This window comes from Carassius carassius, chromosome 21 (genome assembly GCF_963082965.1).
Source record: "Carassius carassius chromosome 21, fCarCar2.1, whole genome shotgun sequence".
Lineage (NCBI taxonomy): Eukaryota > Metazoa > Chordata > Actinopteri > Cypriniformes > Cyprinidae > Carassius > Carassius carassius.
The window spans coordinates 19,033,159-19,054,743 of record NC_081775.1 but is presented as its reverse complement, the minus strand read 5'-3'; the positions used below and the strand labels follow the sequence as shown (position 1 = coordinate 19,054,743).

At 36.8% G+C, this 21,585-nt stretch overlaps 2 protein-coding genes across 8 annotated transcripts; both read right to left on the bottom strand.

Moving 5' to 3' along the window:
- Nucleotides 1–7,861: 7,861 nt before the first annotated feature.
- Nucleotides 7,862–11,256, bottom strand: tspy (testis specific protein Y-linked). 2 transcript variants are annotated; one of them, XM_059503619.1, is made up of 7 exons: nt 9,963–11,256; nt 9,213–9,290; nt 9,025–9,136; nt 8,730–8,884; nt 8,545–8,621; nt 8,348–8,472; nt 7,862–8,230 (listed from the first exon to the last, which is right to left on the bottom strand). In XM_059503619.1, the coding sequence occupies exons 1-7, from the start codon at nt 10,806–10,808 to the stop codon at nt 8,064–8,066; spliced, it is 1,560 nt and encodes a 519-aa protein (XP_059359602.1). In that variant the 5' UTR covers nt 10,809–11,256; the 3' UTR covers nt 7,862–8,063. The 2 variants fall into 2 exon arrangements, with proteins under 2 accessions (XP_059359602.1, XP_059359603.1); XM_059503620.1 differs by having other exon boundaries at nt 8,348–8,469.
- A 144-nt stretch (nt 11,257–11,400) lies between these two features.
- On the bottom strand, nt 11,401–21,131 carry foxp3a (forkhead box P3a). 6 transcript variants are annotated; one of them, XM_059503621.1, is made up of 15 exons: nt 21,011–21,131; nt 18,385–18,487; nt 18,255–18,283; nt 15,195–15,355; nt 14,916–14,990; nt 14,748–14,829; nt 14,538–14,670; nt 14,331–14,438; nt 14,167–14,254; nt 13,925–13,993; nt 12,990–13,143; nt 12,752–12,828; nt 12,570–12,671; nt 12,192–12,313; nt 11,401–11,951 (listed from the first exon to the last, which is right to left on the bottom strand). In XM_059503621.1, the coding sequence occupies exons 1-15, from the start codon at nt 21,084–21,086 to the stop codon at nt 11,855–11,857; spliced, it is 1,476 nt and encodes a 491-aa protein (XP_059359604.1). In that variant the 5' UTR covers nt 21,087–21,131; the 3' UTR covers nt 11,401–11,854. The 6 variants fall into 6 exon arrangements, with proteins under 6 accessions (XP_059359604.1, XP_059359609.1, XP_059359607.1 ...); XM_059503626.1 differs by lacking the exon at nt 21,011–21,131 and adding an exon at nt 19,079–20,119; XM_059503624.1 differs by lacking the exons at nt 18,255–18,283; nt 21,011–21,131 and adding an exon at nt 19,079–20,119.
- Between the last annotated feature and the right edge of the window lie 454 nt (nt 21,132–21,585).

Below are 21,585 nucleotides of genomic sequence, written 5' to 3'. Positions count from 1 at the left end.
GTCACAGTCATGTCACATAATATGAAACACAACTATTCAGAGGTCAGAAAAATGCAGACATATCAACACATTATGTGGGGTTACATTTAATACATTTGAACATATATATACATTGCTGCTCGAAAGTTTGTGAACCCTCCAGACAAGATCAGGTTTTGTGTAAAAAAAAATAAAAATAAAAAAAATAAAAAGGAAAAACAACACCTTATCAAAATGTACATCCAAAACCCATTTTGTGAAGCAGACTTACAAATGATGGACAAAAAAACCCCAATCAAATCGATCACTTCTGATCTGAACTAGCTAATAATGTCTTCAGGATAACAAAGGCTACAGAGACAAGTGAGTTTTTTTCAGGACTGGTGCTAAACTCTGCAGGACATCGGCACTCCAGGACCAATGTTGCCTACCCCTGATTTAGTAGCTTGTGGCACCTCCTTTTGCAGCCATTACTTCAACCATACATCTTCTGTTACCACATCTGTCTTTTGGGGATTTTTACCCACTCCTCCTTGCAGAACTACATCAGTTTTGAGAGGTTGGAATGACATCTGGCATGTACCGCCCGCTTCAGGTCTAGCTACGACATTTCATTTGGATTGAGATCCAGAGTTAAGTTAAGCTAGGGGTTAAATGTCTTGCTCAGGGACACGCTGGTGTCTCACAGTGGATTCGAACCTGGGTCTCTCACATCAAAGTCATATGTCTTATCCACTGCGCCATCAACACCCCTAGACCAAGCAAGAGTGTGAACCTTCTTTCTTTTAAGCCATTCCATGGTGGATTTGCTTTAATGCTTAGGGTCTTGCTGCATCTCCCATTTTTGGCCCAGCTTCAGCTCTCTGACTGATGGCAGGAAATTTTCTTCAAGAATTTGTTGATAAGTCTGAGATTTCATTTCTCTGAATATTATGGAGTCACCCTGGCCCAGAGGCAGAAAAACAGCCCTAGGCCTTCATATTTCCACCATTATGCTTCACTGTTGGGGGGATTTTCTTTTCCTGGAATTTTCTTCAAACATGGCGGCTTTGATTATGACCAGATAAATCTATTTTGGACTCATCTGTCCAAAGAATGGACTTCCAAAAGGCCTCTGGTTTGTCCAAATGCTCTCTGGCAAAGTTGAAATGGGCAGTTTGGTTCTTTTTTGAGAGCAGAGGCTTCTTTCTAGCAACCCTCCCATAAATGTCATGTCTGATTGTAGATGCATGTACATTTACCCCAGATGCTGCCAGAGAGGTCTGCAGCTCTCTAGAGGTAATGTGTGGGTTGGCCTTTACCTCATTCATTATTTTTCTGCTGCTTCTTGATGATAGTTTTGATGGGCGTCCACTTCTAGGTAGAGTTGTGGTCATGTTGAATGCTCTAGATTTGTAGATGATTCGTCTTACGTTGAATGGATGGAGTTGGAATCTCTTGGAGATGGTCTTATAGTCTTCCCCAGATGGATGTTCTGTCACCACCTTCTTTCTGATGTCCTCAGATATTTCCTTTCCTCTTGGCATTGTTTGATTCCTTGGCACTACAGTGGTTTGGTTGGTTTCCTCTCTATTTTAATCAGTTTTTCCCAACCACTTTCCTAAGGATGTCTAATTTGATTGGACTGCTTAACTGATTAATAAAGAACTAAAAAATGCAGCTGGGGCTTCACTTACTTTTGCACATACAATAATTCAATCTTTCATGTAGTTTTTCAAATTCCCTCCAAACAAAAATGCAATTAATCAACATAGATCTCACATTTAATTTATAAAAAGCGGGTGATGATCTTCTCAAGGGGTTCACAAACGTTCAAGCATCACTGTAGTGTTTGTCTGTCTCGCCTCATTAGATGTTCACATCACTAACTGCTGCAAACATAGTGGCAGACAGTTGTCAAGCCGTTGTGTAGGAAACCCACTGCAGTGCATTTGTGGTGGATCTGTTTGTCCCACCAGAAAGAGTCCTGAAATTCCCAAAGTTCTTTTGCGTCCGGCTGCGTGACTCAAGATGATGGTGGGGGTGGGATGGATGAAAGGACACTCTCCCGCACAAAAAAATTTGTGACTGTATTTTGGACACAAAAGGCCAGTGGTGTGTTCTTTCTAGGGTCTCTGACATGCATTAGGACGCCAGTGCTTAGACTAAATGTACAAATGTTTTACATTGCCTTTATATATAATTCAAGAGTCCGTGGAAGGGTGTGTAAAAAGTTTTACCATTTCCTTTTCAGCTGATTTAAAAAGACGCTCTGCTTTTCATGACATCACACAATGTGCCCTTTTCTTAAAATGCTGCGGATGTGGAGGTGGTTTCTTGTCTTTCTCTCTCTTTGTGGGAGGCATCCTTTATTCTCCTCTGAGAGGAAGTGACTCAAGTCGGCTTTAAGTTCAGGTTTCCGTGTGATTTTTCACCCACAATGCAAGAAGCCCCACCAGCTTCACTATCTTCCATTCAGCCCCACATTCTCCCACGTCAGAGACACCTTACACAGTCCGCAGTTTTAAGACCACATCTACGCAAACCACCAAATCACATAAAAAGCTTAATTGCCTAATATATGAGCTTATTTGATTTAAGTGCAGTAAAACCTCAACTTGGTGAGAAAACACCACACTGGTGAAACAACATGATGTGGCATGTAACAGAAAAAGAACACGCCAAATAGGTCATGTTTTGAATTGGTACGTACCCTGTTTTAAGTGAAAACACTTTCTTATATTCAAATTTACATGTGACCTTTGTATATTGAATGAACATGCTGCTATGGCAACTTAAAAGTTGATGACCTACAGCTATATATTTCCCTTTGTTACTGACTTTGACAGACCTTTTGACTGATCATCTCATGTTTGTGAAAGCACAGATTTTGAACTCTATCCTTTGTGTGAAAGAGCACATGATTTATTCCACTTTAAACTTTCATTGATTTGATACAATGTGCATTGTACAGATTGAAAAAAGGCTGTATTTGAATTTTAAAGAGCTCAAATGCATTTGGTCTACAAAGAGCATCACGTTTCATCATACATGGTCAGGAAGTCAGCAGGGTTTTGTTGGGAAATGATTGTCTTTCTTTCTCTGCAGTGTATAAACAGGGATTTGCAGTCTCAAAGGAAGAGTTACAACAACAAATATATCATCGTGAATACGTGGCGCTCATCAATCCAGACAGTGCTTCTGTGAAATGCTTTAGGCTATGTGTAAGCACAGCTTTTGAGTTGGGGAGGGATTCATTTTTAAAGTAGACTAGTGGGTCAATGACATAAGAGTTTCCACAATAAAGACAAGAAAAGTCTTTTATGAATGTACTTTCAAATATGGGCTTGATAAGTTCTTAAAATGCACTGTTTGTATTCATGTTGATTTTACTTGGTTTATTCATTATTTAAAAAACAAAAAAATCTTAAATATATTTTTTTCAGGGTATTTTATTTGTTTTATATGTATGTATATTTATATATTCAGATATTCATGTATTTATGTATGTTTATTTATCAAATATCAAATATATATTACCTGACTTGTTTTACTTTGCCACATGATGACGAATTCTTGTAGGTCAACCCATAAGTTAGCTTCACACTGGTTCCCTTGACAAAACAGGTTCCCTTGAATTTTCCATTGGCTTTTGGATTATCACCGGAAGTGTGAAATGCTAACTCGTTTCCAAGTTTTGGCCTACAAACATGCGTTGTCCGTGCAGCACTCTATTGTATTTTAATTTATTTTCACATCATTAATGTCATGTCATTGACCCTAGTACCCTCTAACTCCATTAAAATCAAACATGTACCTACATATTTCCTCACAACAGGATAGATTCCCGCACGAGTCAGTATCCTGAGTAAACCTGGAAAAGCCTCCAAAATGCAGAGAAAAGGAAAGTAAATCCATGGAAAAGTTGGAAAAGCTGGAGGGGTGTGGGAGTGTAAAGTACATCTGTCTTAGGAGATAAATCTGTCAGCACCTTAGCCGCAGCCCACGGGATGCCCAGGATGGATGAGCATATAAGCGGCCTGCCTCATCAAAGATGGATGCGGTGCCATGAGATTTTGAGATGATAAAAGTCCCACTGAGGTGCCTTTCCTTTTTTTCCAGTATGCTCCAGTTTCATCTTGATTGCAAATGCAATCGCCTGAGGCGTGATGTTCCTCGAAGAATGGGTAATGGGCAATTTATACACAAAAGCTGAGAAACACACACACAGACTTTGTTTACTATAGTCTAAAAGGCTAAAAGTGTTTTTGATGAAGTAGCAGAATGTAGAAATAAACAGAATTCAGATATGCATGTCTACTCATATGTCGCCACAGAGTGAGTCAAAACACATATTGGAGGGCAGACAGGTGGAAAGAGTACAGGGGACTGGTGATCTTTCAGATAAAAACCATTAATCTGCTTGCCAGGGCTGTCAGAGGTCTGATAATTAGCTGTACCATTCAACTCTCTCTTTCCTTCCTTCTATCTCACACTCTTTCCATTCCCTCGCTCCCACCCTCTTCATCACACTCTGTCTCTGTCTCCTTCACTCGCTGACCTTCTTTCTTCTGTTCCTCCAGTTGCTTTTAACTATTTTAGTATACTTTACTGACCCGCAGAGCATATTTAAATTACTTGACAGATTATTGTATATGAATTTAATATAATCTAATGTTATGTTTTGGTGTTATGGATGCTTTACTGAAGTGTATTAGAATCTTTTTTTGAAATTGTGAAGGGGAAAGATGGTTTGAATCAGGATCTCTGTTCTTCACCTATTCTGCCTGACAAAAACTGTGAGTTATAACTTGCATGAGCAAGAGTCTCAAAGCACCCATGGTCAACAACATGGAAATAATGTGTATAATTAATTCATGAATTTAATGTAAAAGGTTTTAAGATTCACTGCGCCTACAGTAAACACACAAGAAGTGTACAAATGTGGCAGATATTCAGTAAAATATAACAATGCAGCTAAAATGTGCTTATTAAAATTTTTAAATATTATATATTTCAAAATATATTTGACGTTTTAAATTTTTACAGTAAAATTAATTAAATAAAATGTAAAAAATAAAAATGTATATAAATTAAATGAAAACAGACACACATAATTTAGTCTAAAAGGCTTTGAGATTAACTTCACCTGCATTCGAGTAAAATCGTGGGCAATATTCAGCAAAATATAAGAACACAGCTAATATATGCATAAAAACTCAAATAAAATATTTAACTTACAATATTGTTTTTTGATGTTATATAATATTTGAAAATACATAAAAAATAATAGAAAATTAATTAAAATTAAAAAATAAATAAATGAAAACTTAATCATAAAACTTTTAAATGGCAGCCAAATTATTTTTCTTTTTATACTGATTATACAATTTTCTTCTGATCCAAACCATTTGAGCATGGGACAGTAGCTTGTGCTCCCATGAGATCACATATTTCCTTCAATCTTGATAAAGCGTGTGGTGGTATCTACATCTCCTATAACGGTAGTACAGATCTACTCCTCTGCTGCCGGCTTTGCATTTACAAACAGGGCAGGCCTTTGCTAGTGGAATATTTATAGCATTGCATTAAGCATGAAATCAAAGGTTTTAAGTGTACCATTGCAACATCGGCACTCCTCTGTTGAGGCCTGCCCAAAAATGCCTGCCCTTTGGCTGTTTGCAGAGCTGTGCTGTTTCAATGCATATCCAAGCTTCATTACACATTGACCTCTCTTATGTCAAAATACAAGCTTTTGGTTAACATGCAGCCAGAGGTGACAAGGGCAAAGTAAAGTTTACCTCGTGGATCACATATTTCCATATTTTAAAGGAAATATCACTTCGATTTGATGCATGCATTTTTTAAGAGATGCATTTGACCTCTGAAGGTCAAATCTCAGATAATGCTGTTGCCGACTTGTAAGGACTGTTGAATTGATCATGAAAACATGGAATGCATCAGTTCACGTGATCAAGCATGGCACAGCTGTCTAAGCAAAGGCATCTGATGGAGATAAGAGCCTTTGGCAATGACATCACATACACTGCACTAGGAGGCTTATCTCATTGCCTTTGCAGTCCCACAGACCCCCATATAACTAACCAGGAGCTTATGTTGTCTGGAGGCGCTTCAAATACTAAAGTCAAAACAAGCTCTCAATGAAAAAGACTGGAATCCTAATATTTTGCACCAGAGCTGTTGTTCCATTAAAAAAAAAAAAAAAAAAAACACGTGAAAACCATAAAACGACTTTGTCCTTTTATCAGAAAAGCAGATTCGAATTTCTTATTCAATTATTTTCTATTCAATGCTGCCCTCTTGTGGGTAGACATGAGAAACAAAGACGTCTTCTGAAAGCTGGAAAAAAATATATACTTATGTAATATATATTTACGTAAATACAGTTAGGCGCATATCAATCTGATGTTATTTCTTTTCATAGTGTTGAGAGATTAACACTAAATAAGTTAGAAAACAGGAAAGAATAAAGCTGTTCATTTGATTCATTTTCTGGAGAAGCCGAAAAGACAAAAGCCACATAAAACATTCTGAATGAAAAGACAAAAACTTTATTTGACATGGAAAACAAAAACCAAACAAAAACACACATTTAAAAATTGTAGTTCTCTATAAAATTTAGCACACAAAATATAGCATTTCTTTGATACTGTAGGTCAAATCTACCCTAATAATTCAATAACAAATTATAAACCCTTTTTAAGGGAAAGGATTATGTACAAACCACTGGCCTTGCAAGTAAAACAAGTACAATCCAGTATACTTACAATGAGTTAACTGCTTTTCATTTTTAAACCAGACTGTTCAAAACTCAAAATCTTTTAACACAATTGCATTACAGATACATAGGAGAACATTTAGAATGGTTGCATTCTAATAACTGACTCACCAAAGTTAAAGAAATGATTCCTAAGGAGCTAAAGAAACACTATTGGGAATAAATGCAAAAATGATATGAATATAAAAGACATCATGAAAAAAATGTGTACATATTCACTATTTTTACTATTTCATCTAAGCATTTAACTGGACACAAATGTTTGAGTACTGAGTGCACACATCATGCTGTCAAAAGGGGAAAAAAACACCACACTAGGTGGCCTTGCCAATATTTTGCTCATTTAAATAACATTACAATTGTTATTCATTGCAGTGAATAAATGGTAATGTGCATGTGTTCTAGACATGACAAAAGTAGTTTTAAGGATTACATGATCACCACGGCAAGAGCTACCAAGTGTCCAGATTTAATCTGCTTCTATAAACAAAGTGAAATAAACATCAATTATTTAAAGGTTCATCAATAAACAAAATATGTCATGTATTAATGACACAAAACGGAGGAAATGGAGCTCATGAAGGGAAACACATCTACAGTATAAGGAGGATGAAAGAGTAAACATCCCTGAGTTATCTAGTTTTGGTTCAGAATGAAGTGCATTTCAGAATGTTTGACCTTTCTCCTTAAAAGCAACACGTGGTGGTAGAGTTTGTGAACAATAACAAGGCAAGGAAATGTTAATTTCATGGTGTTAGAATTCTGTAGATGAGGATAAAAGAGTAACACAAACAGCAATTAACCAAAAATATTACAGCAATGACTGAAAAACATGATTAGGCCCGTAAAACATCCAAACAGAAAAGTATGGTGTGTTTAGAAATGGTCATGATTGTGAATGACAGACAATGCTACTGCATACAGTCATACAAAAACTAAACTAAACTAAGCGCAGTCTATAATCTCAAGCTTTAAACAGTCCATTGTGAGATAAAGAAGTGTCTTATGGGTATCAGTAGCCCTCTGAAATCTATAAATGCAAAGTTACAAGTGTAAAATGTGATGACATCTTAAGGAAAACATGTTTTCAGAGGAGTGCACACATTGAATTTGAATATTCATCATCTTTAATGTATAGAAAGTACCATCTACAATGAAGACATAGTTAAACCCTGATCATTAAGCATCATTAACCACTTGTTATTTGAAACACTCTTAATTTATGCAGGAACTGCAGATCATAGAAAATTCTAATGATGCTATTCTGCATAAAAAGAAACCAAGACAACCCAGACAACCTGGTTTCCTAACTCTTCTCTTCATCTACATCAATATCTTCCTCTTCCTGTCCTTGCTCTTTGACCTCACAGCCACTGGAGTCACGTGACTCTTCTACTTCCTCAACATCCACTTCCTCTTCATCTCTCTCCTCGTAGGAGGATTCGCCCTCATCTCTGTCATTCTCTTCTGAGCCTAAGAGAAAATGATCAGTCATGATGATTTGGGAGAAAAAAGACCAGTTTTATGTATTGATTTGAAAGACATTAGAAAAGCTCTTTACATTAAACAACATGACTTGATAAACCTCACCTCCGACTTGGTCATCATCTTCATCCTCATGCTCCAAGTTTTGGCTCTTCTCCTCATCTTCATCGGAATCGGAGATGATCACACACTCGTCTCCATTATTGTTGCCCTGAGGTTTGGGACCGCTGCTGGACAACAGAAATTGGTTTAAAAACACAAATACAATTTGAAAAATCTGGATGTTTCAGGCTAGAGATTACCTGCCATTCTCTCGTGGCTCCCAGAGTGGAGTCAGATAGTACCTCAAAGGGTTTCTGTACAGGTCATCTTTCAGGATCTAGAGCCAAGGGAATGGAGTTCATCATTTATTTACTATGTTTAAGGATTTTGTTGTGGCCTGTTTATACAGCCCTTCCTCCTGCACCTAATCACATGAGAGATGTACCTGTGCAATGTCATCCCTTCCTGGGTTGCTGTGGTCACTGAACCAGTGGAAGAAGCTCTGGTAAACTCCCCGTGATGTTCGACGAGGTTCTCCACTACCGACCAGATTCTGCCCCCTATGCCACAAAATTGGGTTTGAGAATGACACCGGTGACCCTGAGCAAAAAGGAAAGCACATACAGATAAAGCACATTTACCTTTTTTTTAAACCCAGAATAAAAAAATAAAAAAAGTGTCCCAGAGTAATCCTTTTCACATTCATGAAAAGAGGGGTACTGTGATAATGGTCAGCTCACCTCCCATACCAAGATGAAGCTCCTTCACTATCATTTTGTTTTGAAAAAAGGGATTTCGCCGGAAATGGAAGCAGATGCGGTAACCGAGTTTGTTGTTCTTGAAAGACTCAATCTGTCGAATGACGAAAAACATAGATCGTTTGCAAGTTTTGAAAATAGGAAAAAGAAAAACTGAAAAAAATTATTACCTCTAAATTAGTCATGTAGCTTAGAGCATCTTCGTCAGTCTCATCGATTTGCGCTGATAGATGTGGGTGATTCAGAAGCTGATTGGCTTTAAGTTAAGTGCACATTACGTAAATGAAGACAAAGATCTGGAATCCACAATCATTTGGTTGAAACCCATTTGACACAAATGGAAAAACAAAATGAACAGGAGTTTTGAGTATGATGAGTAAAGTTCTAGGCATTCTGGGCAAATAGAACAGAATTTGCTTTAGGGCCCCCTCAAAATCCCAAAGAAAAAATGTTGTGGGCCCCATGTACTCCGTCTCCCTTTTTTCCCCATTTGTGACACTCCCCAAAGTATGATCTTTGGTGACAATTAAAGTGATAATTCACCCAAAAATTTAAATTCTGTCATTACTCACCTTCATGTTGTTCCAAACCCACAAAAAGGTAATATCATAACTTCTTAACATTAAGGTAGAAACACTGATGTCACATGGACTATTTTAACAATGTCCTTACTGCCTTTCTGGGCCTTGAACTTGGTACTAGTTCCATTACCGTCTATGAAGGGTAATCAAAAATATCTTAATCTATGCTCCAAAGATGAATCATGGTCTTATGGGTTTTGAACGACATGAGGTTGAGTATTTAATGACAGAATGTTCAATTTCTGGGTAAACTATATAGACGTCAGCTCAAACCTCAACTTCAAAGGCCTTGACACTTATTAAGTTGTCCTGAACGCCATGCACACTGTTAAAGGATACAGCAGTGACCCAGAATCCTGGGATGGCTTGAGTGATGGCGTTGCGCTGGTCTAGGTGAGGGCGTCGCTGGCGGCTCACTTTCATCTCCAGGCGTTGATGCAGACGCGCCCCTTTCTTCTCCAGCGCGTCCAGCCGCATCTGCACCTGAGCGAGCAGCGCCACGGACTGCCGCACCTCCGGGGCCATCTTCACCGACACTATGGCACACTCTCCGTCCTCGTTATCCTCATTATCAGAGGCGACAGACGAGCTAGCCGTGGAGGAAGAGCCAGGAAGGGAGTCGTCATCATCGTCCTCTTCATCATCATCCACGAACGAAGCCTGCTCTGGATCTTCTCTGTCCTCGCAGAGCAGCAGGGATGAGGAGCTGTCAGCCGCGGCTGCCTCCGTCGTTCTCTCACTCTGAGAGCAACTGGGACGATTAGACTTATCCCTTGATTTCTCTCGGCTCGCTTTTTTAGACGAACAGGGCATTTCTTTACGGTCTTCGTCCGCGTCTCCACCGGTCAGACTGGCAAGCGCTTCTGCTGCGGCGATGGCAGCTGAATCTGACGCCTGGCGCTCGCTCTCACCTCCACTAGTCTGTCCTGTGCTCTCCTGCGCGTCTGCTTCATTCACAACCACCGTGTTCTTCTCTTTAGCGTCTTCAAGATGCTCAGACCCGTGTTTTGGCTCGTCACTGCCAACTTTCTCAGGTTCTGCATCTTCACGAGAGTCATTCCTTGGTTCCTCGTCACTCACTTTCGCCTGCTTGGGAAGCGTGGAGTCAGACTCTCCACCTGGACTTGCACTTCTTTTCCTCTGGTTAGTCTCGGACGGCTGACCGCTGTCCGAGTTTGTACTCATGATGCCTAGTTGTAACTTTGTCAGACGTATAAGATGATTTTAAAACAAATTTTAAATGCTAATTGAGTTAACTGTGCGGGTCTCTATCCAGAGCCCGCGTTCGCATTACAGCAATACCAAATTCCAAGTCTGCGCAAATGTCAGCAGGCCTAGGTAGCTTCCTAACGCTCAATGAGGCTAGTTTAAATTCTCGCTGACTGTCGCATATCGAATATTTCCGGTTGTATGTACACACAGCACTCGTAATATAAAGTTACTTTTCTCTTAAAAGTCACAATCCGTCTAAAAATGTCTAGTTTAGTTGTATTTGTTTACAGTTTGCCCTTCCGTTCGCCATTTATCTGAGGCTTTGCATACGAGCGCGAAAACAAAGCTCTGATTGGCTGAAATGCACCGCGCAAAAATATCTCGGCCAATCGTAGACGGTGTACTGCAGTTGGTGACGATCAGGAGCATGGAGTACATCACCATTGCGTTGCATTTACGCACTGAAATAGTTCTGATGAGGAGGTTTTGTATTATTATTTTAGTTTATAAGAAGCAGAACTTGACATTGTGTACTATACCAGAATAACAGTATTACAATCCTGGATTGCGTTTCAGTTTGGACCTTTATTTGAATAACATATTTTAAGACATTAATTCAAAGAGAGAAAATGTACAGTTATTGTTTAAGAACAATTAGCAATATTAAATTAAGTACCATACTAAATGTATTTACATACAGATGCCCTTAGTATCATTATTGTTTTACAATTGTAAGCTTTATAAAAAACGCATTTAGTACTTTTTAATCAGTACATTTAAAAGCAAGAAGGATAGTGAAAAGTTTGCTGAACACCCACTACTTAACTTTATTTTTGGATTATGCAAACTTCATAATTCCTTACACAAATTATTATTTTTTCCAAAAAATAAAAATAAAAACTGTCTGAAACAGACTGCCAGCTATATGTTTAAAACCACCATTTTAAACTATTATAATATTTATCATTCCTACTAAAGTTGTTGATATTGTTATTGGTTGAAATTTGATTGTAATCTCTTCATGAGAGTCCATTTGGGCCTCGCATCTGATAAGTTTCACCTTGTGGAGTCACAGGAAACACGTTAAAAGGTGCCATCCAGCCCATATCCTGATCCCTGGAGGAAAAAGTGGTGCAACTGCAATAAATAATCTCTTATGATTCTCCCACCTCCAACGATAGATCCACTTAGATCCATCCAAAGAGCCCAAGTGTTATTTTTAACCTTTACTACTCTGCCATTTTAAAATTAATTTATTGTATTTGTACATACAACCAACAATCCACCAGGAGTGTGACAAGCATCAGGAAAGTACAATGTTACTGACACCCCTATGAAGAAGGAAAGACAGTTTACCTGTGAAACTTTTGTCCTTTTCTTCTCAGAAACTCCTCTTCATCCACAGTCCAAACAGAACCTTTTCTTCCTTCAACGCGCACAAAGCACTTATGAAGACTGAGGTTATGCCGAACAGCATTCTACACACAGACAGAGACACATCAATGACTTGTTAAATCATGTTACATCTAATAGGAAAAATAAGATTCACTTAGTCCTAACATAAAGCCAATGTAATCTCACAGTCGGATCATCACTTTCTGTCATTAACATACAAGCTGTGAAAGTTTTCTGGTCTACAAATCGGAGGCTGTGGCTTTCAGGATTGGCTTGTGTGCAGTGAGTCATGGAATGATAAATATAATAGGTTTACAATACAAACAGTGCATCTCATACCTTCCATGTGGCAGTGTTGTGACGAAAGTAGAAAAACATGCGGGTAAACCAGTGATAGATTTCATTCAGAGTAAGCTGCTTCTCTGGAGACTCCAGTATCGCCTAGCATAAAAGACAGTTTTTATGTGACTGGCAGGAAATGAAAAGGTAATATACAGGATGTTCAATTCAGCAGTACTTACCCATCGTATCATGGAGGCGTAGGTGAAAGGTGGCCTCATGTTTGTGAACTTATAATACTCAAAACTGGGGATAATCCCTATTGCCAGAAAAGAAAGAAAACAAAACGCATGAAGAAAATAATTACATCGTATACCGTAGTATTGTGTGTGGAGATGAAATATGAATGACTTGTAATCAGAACCAGTATTTTTATATAGTATAATTTTAATAGTAACAAATATTTGTGTGCTGGCTGACCTGGTATAACTTGTGAGGTAGAGATCTGCCAGTATCCTTGTGTTAGTGCTTCAGCTGCCGCTCTGTCACTGTCATAGACACCATTTGCGTTCTGACATGCTGCAGGTTGCAGGAGTTCTGACAGATGTCCTGACTTCTCCACACTGTTACCATCCTAAGATCAGAAGGAGAGAATTACATCAATATATAATCTTGACATTACAATACCATCTGACTTTCATCAAGCCCTATAAGCAGGTCAAATCTAACCTCAAATGACATCCAGAACATCAACAGATCCCACTGTAATTATGGAATAATTTGATTCATTCACACTGGGTTTTGTCTTAGCTTTTCTAATGCTCCCCCTTTTTTTTTTTTTTTTTATTGTTGTAGACTAGCTAAAGCTCACTGTTGTCTAGTGTGACCTAATTTTAGGTCTGCTTTAGCTAGCAGACTGATGGCCTTGCATTTGTCTCAAGAATAAACTGGTGTGAAGACAAAGCCATAATCCACTTACAAATCATGATTATAGTCCCTTCAGCAGTATGCTTGGCGGTTGGCCAGCAGAAGATGTTTGTAGATATAACGTTTGGTGCATACTTTCCAAACCTACAATTTTTTCTTGTCTCCCTTTTGATAGCATTATACTTGTTTGTTTTTAACTAAGGAGTGTAGATCAATTGATGTAGCTTTTTTCTGAGCATTACATATTACATAAGTGAGCTTGCTGGGAAGATTTTTTTCCACTTGTAAACGTGTATTTTTATTACATATCTTAAAATAGCAATTGCCTTGTAACTCTTCCAAGATTTATGGGCAGCTGCAATCATATTTATGAACTCTATGATTGCCAGCAACTAGCCGTCAATTACCCTCTCTTAAGCAGCATAGATTATACCACTTGTTTAGATGTATTATATATTTCAGAACTAATTTAATACAAGAGAGCTTACCTCAGAGGTAGATTTGACGTCAAATAGGTGTAGCTGCATAGCCTGTAGTTTCTGTTTCTCTGCAATCAACTAACAGTAACATTCACATAGTAAAGATAATGCAAGGCCATAAACAGGCATTCTTATATAATCCAGTTCCTATTATATATTATGTGTCATTAGTTCCTGCGATGCATATTAAATTGGTTAAGCTGGCTTAATATAGAAAAAAAACTTTGTTTTTGAACTCTGGGGTTGCATACCTGATTCTCCATGTATTGTACTTTGTCTTTCTGCATCCTAAACTGGGCTATACTTCTGTCCCCAGGAGCATGGTCAGTAGAAAGGTGTCTAGATTATGGGATATACAGATATCAGGTATTGTTGGATTTAGTAAATGATATTTGTAATTCCATAACTGTCTCACTTTAAGAAATGTCCATATTCTTTGAACACTTCTCTGCTCTTTGAGCACCCAGGCCATCCACATTGTCCTTTAACACACAGAAAGTCACCTGGAAGACTGTATGCATGCCTAGAGATAACCATAAATGCTTCATTTAGCACAAAAACTGAAACCATACAGGCATTATTTATTTGTTTGTGTGTTTATGTTCTCAAACCAGATACTCACTTCCCAGTATGCTCTGTGCTGTCAGGCGGAGGACTTTCAGATTGGTTGGTGTAAAGTGGCACAGGGTCTGACAGGTCACTGTCAGGTTCTGTCTTACACACTGTGTCCACAACCCAGTCATGAACACCACAAGCTGTGGTTCATAATCAAAGGTTTAGTGTCCGAGCTAAATGAATTCTTTTGTTTTGATAAAGTCTGCAGTATCAGTACCTTGTGGGAATGGCTGGTTGCCTTTGCGTAGTACTGATGGTCTGTGCTGTCTGAGATGTTTGCTTGTGATTTCTCTGGCAGGCTGGATAAAGACAATATTCTTTTAATCCCTTTATTCTTAGGTAAGGTGTTACTAGGGAAGTGAAACCTTTTCTGACTGAACTGTACCTGCTGTTGTAGAGTGGACGTTTGAATGTGAGATGAGCCAGAGCCTCTGAAATCACTGTCCAAGGAAACAGATACCTTGGAAAAAGATACATTTTAAGGTTTGTTACAGAACTCATTCTCTCAGTATAATGTGTTACTTGAGCTGAAAAGTTTTTTTTTTTCAGGCAGGATAACTTAAATCAACATTAACCTTCATATATAAATATATAATTTAGTTCATATATTTTATATTATTATTTGTGCATTAATACAAAAATATGTCAGTTTCCAGTCCGTTACCTTTGTAGCCATGGGTTTGCATGAGATCAGAGATGAACTGCTTCCTCTGGCCTTCATCTGCATGCTGGAAAAGGTAGAACGGTCTTGCTCTTGGTACTGATTTTGGCGACTACTCCATTTATCTCCACCTTTGTGTGTTCCAGCACCATTTTGAAGCATTCCTATAAAGAAATATGAAGATATAAAAGAGGTTAGTTTATTTACTCTACCGTACTACTGAGTACTAAGAGCGAAAGGAATCAGCCCTAGCGCAAACTATTTCCTGTGTAAATACATTCACCTTTGCTTTGTTTCCTATAGAACAACTATTTTTTATTCAACATATTTGAATAAAACTGGTAAAAGTATGGAAGTTGTTTTTCCTTCTCGTTTTACTGTGCAGGTGTTTTCTGAACACAAACCACACTTCACCTTGAGTAGGCCCCTTATATACAAAAGAACCTTTTTTAACTTTCTGTGAAGCAAATGATTTTGTCAGCTAAAACAAGCAGTCTTTATTAATTTATAGGATATTACATATTTTACAGTAAGCCATAGCCACAAAATATGTACATTAAAAATGTGTGTTTGTGAGATTGAGATTAGTGTTATATGAACAATAAGATGCACAACAGAAGTTAATAAGAGTTTAAGTAATTTGATCATTGTAGAAACAAGTATACTAAATGAATCATTTATCATTTTCTTTTTTACTTTCAACCCTATCAATTCATTTTTTCGTAGCTCATGGAATTGTGAAAATGATATGCATGTTTACTCACCATTTACAATATAAATATGACACATCTAGACTTAAATTACATTTTTTTAATAAAAGGAACAATCAGAATATTACCATTTGATTTAATCTTATTTTTCTTCTGTAAAAAGAATTGCTCAGTTCATCTTAGAAACTCAAAGCAATCAAATCAATAGCTACAGGTCAATTACATTCTAAAGTCTCAAATAGCGATTAAATAATTACAGATTGGCTATTAAATCTGAAAGAACCATGACGCTCCAACCTCAGCCCATATATGAAGTACTTCGATATGTGTTCAGATCTAATTCAGTAACTTCTGTTTAACATTTAAAAGCATAAAAGTGTGGATTTATCATACCTTACATACAACCTTTGAGATTTTAGAGCGCCATTGTTATTGTGGTTTTCAAGTTCTCATTGACATTTGACATTAACCACATCCAGTCTTATAAATGTCACATTTTTTTCACCTGGGGGGTTTTTCAAACGAGCAACTTGACATGATGAGGAGGAGAAGAGCCTTATTTTGCATGTGCTGAAATGGTTTACAAATATGCAAAAAATGTTTTCAAATATATATAATACATTCGAACATCTTGAAAATTATCGACTACCCACGTTTGCAACATATTTTTAACAGTAGCTGCACGTTATATTAATGACCCTTTTCTGCACTTCTCTGTATCAGTAGTCATCGTGACTAATTATCGGAGGCTTAGATCAGCAATATGCAAGGCTGTTATTTTCCAGTAATTTGCAGGATTAGTTTTTAATGTTGTGATCTTGTGCATAGTGAATGTGCATTGATTTTTATTTGTTCCTCTGAGAGTTCGACCTGAAGATGATATTGATAAGACTGGGATTATTCAAGGCAATGAAACTCATTATTCATCTCTCAGTCTGAATAGAGTCTTCTCTCAGTTCCAATCACTGAGATAAAATCCCTCAAAATATGAGAATAGCCTGGACTGACAGTGAGTTTCATTTTACAATGACGACACTTTAGAAACTTCGGTATTCAGTAAAATCAGTTTTAGTTTCCGTGTTCTGTGGAATTCATAGTCACAAGTGATAATCTTTAGATCTAAGCTGTGAGCCAACTAAACGCAGCGAAGGCCCATCAAATATTTTCAATTCGCATTCACTCGGAATTAAACCTGAAACTTGTAATTAATAAGAACATATATTTTTTTACAGTAAAGATATGGAACATGAAGACAATTCTGGCCTCAATTCTCTCCCACAAACATAGAAAATATCATTCTGACTCACTTTTTTCCACTGTACCCACTCATTTATGTTAACAACATACAATATTATAAGAATCAAAGACCAGGATATCAGAGGTATGAACTGTACTTTAATTTGAAGTGTCAAATGATAGTGTTTAATCGTTGGACACCCTGCTCCACCCAGTTCCACCATCGTGGCTTCTTATTGTTGGAGGTCAGAATTAATTGATTCATTGATTAAAGTGGCATCTCCTCTGTGGTAACTGCTGAAGATATGCAAGACGAAGCAAATCTTGCATTAAAGAGTGCTATTCTTGAGCATTCTCTGGTATCATACAGTAAGTACCAAGGTAAGTGCCTAAAAGATTTCCATGCTTGTGAAAATGGCTAACTAGCATCATGTAAATGCATATATATATATATGTAGCGATTTATATTTTTATTGTTATTATTATTTACTTGGACAAAAAATGGATTGGTTATTATACATAGCTTGAAAATATATACTGGCTTATTGTATAATTCAGAATAGTAATATCGATGCATCGGTTGAATTTTATCAATTTTTACAACATACAACTTGATACACCAACTCATAACTAAATGCTATAATTCTTAAAGATAACGGTTCAAACCATGAAAGATTTTACAGCCTGACATCAAAGTACTTTTTCAACTTCCTTTAAGAACTGTTTGTTTTCTAGTTGTGTTGAAACCATGATGAACTGATGTTTTAAAGAACACTAAGCCAACGTACAGACCTGAAGAACTCATTTCTAATTTAAATCTTCAAAGAACTGTATAACTCAACTCAAGACTCCACCACAGCCAAAAAATGGATCTCGCTAAAATGCGGATTGTTCGCTAAAAGATGCCACAAAGAACCATTGAAGAACCGCTACTTTTAAATGTGGCTGCCACAAGAACTTAATTTCTTGGTAATAAAGAATAAAGAGGTGACCTTTTTAAAAAAAACTTATTTTGTGTCAACCAAGTTATTTTTGAAATGTTTGCACCTACTCATTTTCTCCCCATGTGCAGCTCTCAGGTACACAAGAAGTGTATTTTTAGAGTTGTGTAACTTACCCTTTACATCTGTTGTCTGGGTGATCCTTCTTTAAGATGGAACATTGATTTCACACACATTAGTTTAACTAATACATGATGCAATTGCTATCATAACTGCAGGATCTCTGTAGAAGATAGGCTCTTTTACCTCCCACACCTTTCTTTGTCTGTCGCGCTTTTCCTGGAGACCTTCACTCTATGTGTGTGCTTAAACTTAATCCTTCTCCTCAGCAAAGGCCTTTGTGGTGCCTCTGAACAGGAAAGAAAACCAAAGACTAAGATGCACAGACCTCATTTGCGACTGCACTATAGGAAAGCACACTGTTTGGTTGCTTGTCTCTTTTTCCTATACTGAGCTGTGTTAGTTTGTCAGAAACTACAGCGTAATGAAATGTTATGTAAGCTGTCACATCATCTGGAATTACAATGCCATTTTAAGTGTAAAATGAATCACAATTAATCCAGTGGTTTGTTTAAGAAACATGTGATCATTTCAACCAATCTAGCTTTAAAACATCCAAGGATTAAAACAATTCAAACTCTTGTTTTTCAAAACAAAAGCATATTTTGAGTATTAAAGTGTAATCAAAAATGATGTACATTTGATGATGCAATATTGTTCATCATTTAAAAACACACAATAACTTAATCTCACACACTGGTGTCACACTGGCCAAAAAAAAAGTAAACAGAAAATTAATTTAAAGAATAAGCTTCAGTTTTGGGTTATAAAAGCACCAATGAAAAGTTTCTCTTTTTTTCTTACATTTTTTCTTTCTTGCTGAAAACAAACAAATACCTAATTAATACAACCAGGTTGAAAGGAGAAAAAAAAAACTCACCTGTTGTGCGAGTGTCAGCTAGATGCAAGTGAGAGAGCAATTATTAGGTTGAATGCTCTGGAAAATGTTCGGGTCACCCCTTTTATAATGTTTAGCATGACATTTAGTGGAAATTCAGCAAGGCAGACTGTTTCCCCACTGGGTGTTGGCGTTTGTGTATCTGTATGTGTGTGTGTGTGTGTGTATGTATGTATGTGTTCATATTGTATATTCATTTGTGCATTACAGGGTGTGTAATAACTGTCTACATATCATCTTAAGAAATTATGTGGCAAGTTGATGTTTCTGTTTCCTATTTAAGAAAACCTCTTCAGTTGCAGCAAAATCCAATTTCTTCCATTTCTTTTTTGTGTGATTACTCAGGTTTTCAACATGTAAATGTTATAGATAGTTGTCTTTTTATTACTTGGGGACTCATACTGTAGGTGTATTGCTGACTGTTAATCTTGAATAAACAAATAAATAAACTATTAAATTATTCCTTTGGTGTGGATGAGCCAAAGCCCAAATTCATCTTGACCATCTTTTGTGCTGTTTTACCATGAGACAGCAATTAGATTCTGCACATTTGCTTTGACAGATATTTCTAATTCACCTCATTCGTTCTTTTTGATTTCAAAACATCTTCCTTATCATTTCAGATAAAACGTATTTTCATGGATCAGATAATTCCTGTCAGATTTCATTACTGAGATTAAAAGAACATATAATAATTCTGCCATATACCCATATAAATTAGGACCAGCGTGCCACTTTCAAATGAAAAAGTTAATGAAAAGTCCATTCCGGAAGATCGGAAAATGAGATTGCAAAGAAAATAACCTATTACGTGTTCGGAAAGTCCGTTTGCAGGGTTTGTGACGTTGTATTCGGGTTCTGGGGGGAGACTGAACATATGTACAGGGTACATAGCATGTGTGTCGATTAGTTTAACGCAGGAAAAAACATCCTCATCCTGTGGTTGAAAAGGTTATTTGAGTGTTTTTGAACAAATTGTTCTTCAATAATGACACTCCCAAGCACATGTACTGCATGTAGACCTCTTCTACATACAACTTAAAAACATTTTTGAAGGTGAAAACGATTTGTTGATTTGAAAATGTATCTTAACAACAGGCAGATCAATGTTAAAAAAAACAAGTGATGCTTGGGGTCATATTTCTGAAGTCTGAAAAGCTCACATAATATGAAATACATAAAGAACATGTACAGATTTGACTATTTTTTTTTTGGGGGGGGGGCTGTAAACCTAAGGGATCAATGTAGAACAATTATGAAAAGATTATACAAATCTTACACAGAAAAACATAAACTAACGGTTATTATGTCCATAAACTTTGAAAGGAAATGTAAGATTTACTTAACATAAATTAAAAATCAAAGATTGTGTATATATAAATTCACAGATGGCTATTTTTTTTAGCTCTTCTATATTCATTTATAACTTTTATAACATCTGCCTGTTGAATTCCATGACATGTGACGATATATAAGACATTTAGAGACAAACAATGAAAAAAAAAAAGTTTAACCACTTCCAGGCTGAACGTTCTGTTTTATTATTTGTCTCTAGTGCACGGATTATAGAATCACGTAGAGTTTTGTACAATATCTTTGGGCCAGTTTTGTGACAGCAAAGAAAATTTAACATTTGGTAGGCAAAGAACCAACTGGATAATTAAGAAAAGTTCTAGATTAAAGAAAGGGTCATGTATCAGGTATCTTTGAGCAGATACTCATAACACAGTGTTAGTTTTAAAAGTAGGCTACTAGTTACTGGAATGCATACAATTTTTGAGACACAAGGTTGTATGTAATTTTTTAACCATTCGAGCACAATAATTTTTATTTTAATCATAGACCATATTTGCTGGGAAATAGGGGGAAGGATTCTAATCGTAATTATCTCATATCCTCATTCAACAACAATACCTGACAGGGGTGTGGAGAGTTGTAACAAAACCAATCCCCAGTGAAGACTTTTTCTATTTTCTTGATTTTTCAACATGCCTAGACAGACTGAAAAACAGACAGATGTTTCAGAGGTAAGAGTAGTCTTGACTACAGCTGAGCTGTACTATGGATTTCTTTTAAAATACAGTAGATATAGATAACATGCAAGTAAAGGTAACTTCTTGTTAAATATTTTTACGATGCAAATTATATGTATAATGATGTTTTTTGCTGTTATTCTTTTCTGACATATTGTTACAGCTAGTTAAACAGCTTACTTTGAGTTGCAATAAGTCTTTGTATTCAAGACCAGTTCTTTAAATAAACTTTATAATCATTATAATAGTGACTGAAATTTGTAGCAGATAGATAAAGATATATTGTGTTAAAATATGAGAGGCAAAAAAAAAAAAAACTCTCAGAGCCATTTTCCCGGAGAGAGATTAAGACTATAGTCCTAGACTAAAATGACCCTATAGTCCAGAATTGAATAGGCTGATTTCCTGGAGGAAGACTAAATGGTCCTTTTGGATCATTGTTCTGTTGGAGATCCA